Source organism: Carassius gibelio, chromosome A16 (assembly GCF_023724105.1).
Source record: "Carassius gibelio isolate Cgi1373 ecotype wild population from Czech Republic chromosome A16, carGib1.2-hapl.c, whole genome shotgun sequence".
Classification (NCBI taxonomy): domain Eukaryota; kingdom Metazoa; phylum Chordata; class Actinopteri; order Cypriniformes; family Cyprinidae; genus Carassius; species Carassius gibelio.
In genome coordinates this window covers 12,322,473-12,326,195 of record NC_068386.1, presented here as the reverse complement: position 1 = coordinate 12,326,195, position 3,723 = coordinate 12,322,473, and the positions used below count along the sequence as shown (strand labels likewise).

Genomic DNA, 3,723 nt, shown 5'->3' with positions numbered 1-3,723 from the left:
AGCGCGGATACTTTTCTTATTTTACCATAGCCGTAGGCTATCACAGAGAGAACATGAGAGAGGCTGCAAACGAATCTCTCATGAGTGCCTCCCTGTGATAAACCCATATACGGCTCTTACCTTTCGTTGACTCATCGCGTCCGCGAAAGAGGAGTTAACACTGCTCGAAGAAAATCGCTGGAGAACGCGAGATGATAGGGCACAGAAGATTCGCTATTCCTGAAGGAATGAAATCTGAGCGAAATGGCGCGCTGCACCCAGGTATATCATGCGTGCGCATGCGTAGGGTGGTGCTATGCGCCATTTGGCCAATAGGATTGGCGGGATGGTATAGGGCTTCAGACATTCGTCACACCGGAGGTGTTCCCATACGTGGTGACGTCACCGCAGCATCGAAGTGACCTATGATAGGGAACCCTTTTCCACATGACTCAAGTTGTTCATAGTTTGCATTGACTCCGACTGTAGGCTACTAGACACAGTATAACAGCAAGTTGGTGAGTGAATAATAATTTTTTATATATAACTATTTCTATTTTTTTTTCAGTACTGTATTTTACTATACAGAAGAAAAGTTCACTTAATTTAAGATATAAATGATTCAGACTAGATTTGCTTGTGTCAAAAATGGCAAAAGAAAGCAAAAAGAAAATTACTACTCTGCAGAAATTGTTATTTGGTTGTTGTACATGAGTATTACACGCTGTAATACATAATTTCTTTTATTTTTTATTTTTATTTTTGGAAATAGGGTTGTCCTAAAATTGTCCAAAACGTATGTGGTCAAGCAGCCATGAGAAGAAAATGGTTTTAAAATTCTTTGTGAAAAGTTTTTTCTTGATTTGGACATGTTTCTAGTCTGTTAGGCATACCCTCAGTTTCGATTTTCACAAAAACCGAGACTTAGGTCTCTGCAGAGCAAAAGTGGGCGTTTATCACCATGTGGGTGTTTTGAAACTGCTGGGTGTTTCTAAATCATGCAATCTAAATGATCCCCCTTACCCAACCCCACCCCTAAACCTAACGTCACTATTACATCAACCAATCAGGTATCATGGTGTAAAAACACCCTGATCTGGTAACTCCCATTACTTTCCTGCAGAGATTTACTATACTTGCAAATTTTTACATTTTTAAAATTTTTAAATCTAAAAATAAGTTTTACATGAGATAAATAATTTTAACCCTTATCCCTGAATGTTAATTTGGCTGTTAGGCTACAAATGGGAACATTTTTTCAACTTCATAAGCACAGACACTAAATACTGTTTATATTATTATTATTACCACCAATTATTGTTATTATTACTAATTAGCCTACCAAAGCATAATTTTACCTCATGTAAGAATGACCTGTAAAATATTTTGGTAATGCCGATCACATGCAAACTGAATTAGGTAAAAATATTAAAGGAGACATAGTATTTTAAGTTCCTAATTTGGGTAAAGACTGGTTCACAACAAGAATGATAACAAGCCTATATTAGCGTCCACACACACACACACACACACACACACACACACACACACACAGTTCAGTTCTGTTTTTTAAAAGTGCGTGGTGCATCATTTGCAGAGTTAATGCTAGTATAAGCTACTTTGTAGATATAAAATGAGGTGGGAAAGTTTTTCTGGAAAATGTGCTTGATTGTCATAATTCAGATCTCAGTGTTTTCTGTTTGGAGAAAGAAAAAAAAAATATATTACCTATTACCTAATGCTAACAATTACAAAATATAAATTTGTATTCTTTCAGTGCAGCAAGTCATCACACTCCTATTTCAGAAGTGATTTCATCAGCTTTTCTTAACTCAGCATGTTTCGTAAAAATGAGAGAGGATATAAAGAACTATGCTACGATGGGCAGCACCTGAAGCTTGAAGAGCTAAAACGGCGACAAATAAAGAATAACTACCTCTATAGGTCAATCCCAGAATACCCTGAGAAGGTGGAATTTCAAGTGTCATATCTTCGGCATAACACTAACCTCCAAGGATTCTTTGGCATTTTGGATTCTGAGGGATTTAAAAAGCCGACACCCAACGACTCTCCAAAACGCGATCTGGTATGGTGGAGCCCAGATATTTCCAGAGATGATATTACCATTGCTGAAACTTCGTACTTGTGTGGCTACGTAGTAAAACCTTTCCTGCACAAGTTCACCACTTCCCCAGCCTTTCTGTCATCCTCACGCTTGGGGAACTTCCGTTTCAGTATGTCGATCAGTGAGCTGTTGAGAAGCTACCAACAGCAGTTCTGTGAAGGCCAGGAGCCCAGCATTCGCATTTTTGAGACTGTGGTCTATAAGCAGGAAGTGATGTATTCTATTGTGATTCATGCACCTTGCGCTCATAACCTGTTCTCTGAGTATCCCCTGCTCGAGGATACCCAGGATGCAGTATGTGTGTTTAGTGAAAACACCATTATCTGGCGTCCACAGGCAATGAGTGAAACACACCGTTTCAGGCTGTCTCGTAACATGAAAGCTATTCGGATAAATACAAATGCCAGACAAGCGTACATGTGGGATAACATAGGAGTGGCATTCCATGTTCCACATGGAAAAATCTTTCGCTTCAGCAGGAAAAATCTGACTGAGAGTCTCAGACTCTGTGAGGGAGCTCAGCCAAAAATTAACACAGAAGAGTTTGTGAAGTGTGAGTTTGACCCCATCAGGAGAGAATAAATGTGACAGAGAATCCATTACCTGGAGCTTGCACTTTTAGGTATAAAAAAAGCGGGAAGTTTTTGTAATAACGCATGTAGATTTATGAATGGTTTGTGGGGGAAATGTATATATATATATATATATATATATATATATATATATATATATATATATATATATATATATATATATATATATAGATATATATATATATATATATATATATTTTTTTTTTACCTGTTTCCTTTACTGTTCTCAGAATGTATTTGTCCATGCTGCAATTAATAAAGCACTGATGCTGGAAAAAAAAATAAAAAAAGTTTTACATTAATGATGGCTTTTTGAGAATTTATGATTCTTGATCAGTTTTGCTTTGCTCCCACTGAATACCTCTGTGTAGCTCACTCAGCCACCTAAAAGCACAGGCATGGAGCACCTTAGGATGTTTCCAAAGCGCAAAGAAACCAACAACACACTGCATTTTGATTTGACAAAGTTTGGGTAACCTTGAACCATTGCCACATTAGTGGTTAATGAAGAAATGTAGTATGATTTACTTTGCTTTCTTTATTAACGTTCTTTATGTTAAATGCTTCTTTTAATTACTTGTACTATGCTGATAAGTTTCTATTCTTTTACACTGCATTGAATTCAATATCACTGCATTTATTTATCAGTATTTATCCTTTATTTAGTAACTAAAGTATATTTAGAGTGTGTAGACAGTGATCTAATGAGCTGAATTCTCATGTCACTACTAGAAGTGATATATCTATCTACACACGTACATGAGGTCAAGAAGGCACATATTTTCATGTTAACTGTTATGATGTCTGGTGATATAAGTGCTGAAGGTCAAATAGGTCAGGTAGGCCTGTCTCTAGTCTTTTTCTTTTTACAGTTAATCTTCTATTTTTCAAACTTCTATGTGAAAGTTCACCTGTATCTCCTCTGCTTTGTGAAAAAGACAGCAACTAACACCAACTCCATGAGAAAATTCACCTTGAGGGAGAGTTGTATGTGTGTGAGTGTGTGTGTTTGTGTCTTCTATCTCC

At 37.0% G+C, this 3,723-nt stretch overlaps 1 protein-coding gene across 2 annotated transcripts; it reads left to right on the top strand.

Moving 5' to 3' along the window:
- The first annotated feature begins 413 nt into the window (after positions 1 to 413).
- Positions 414 to 2,782, top strand: si:ch211-197h24.8 (uncharacterized). 2 transcript variants are annotated; one of them, XM_052618458.1, is made up of 2 exons: positions 414 to 497; positions 1,757 to 2,782. In XM_052618458.1, the coding sequence occupies exon 2, from the start codon at positions 1,817 to 1,819 to the stop codon at positions 2,684 to 2,686; it is 870 nt and encodes a 289-aa protein (XP_052474418.1). In that variant the 5' UTR covers positions 414 to 497; positions 1,757 to 1,816; the 3' UTR covers positions 2,687 to 2,782. The 2 variants fall into 2 exon arrangements, with proteins under 2 accessions (XP_052474418.1, XP_052474419.1); XM_052618459.1 differs by having other exon boundaries at positions 431 to 497; positions 1,762 to 2,782.
- Positions 2,783 to 3,723: the final 941 nt, after the last annotated feature.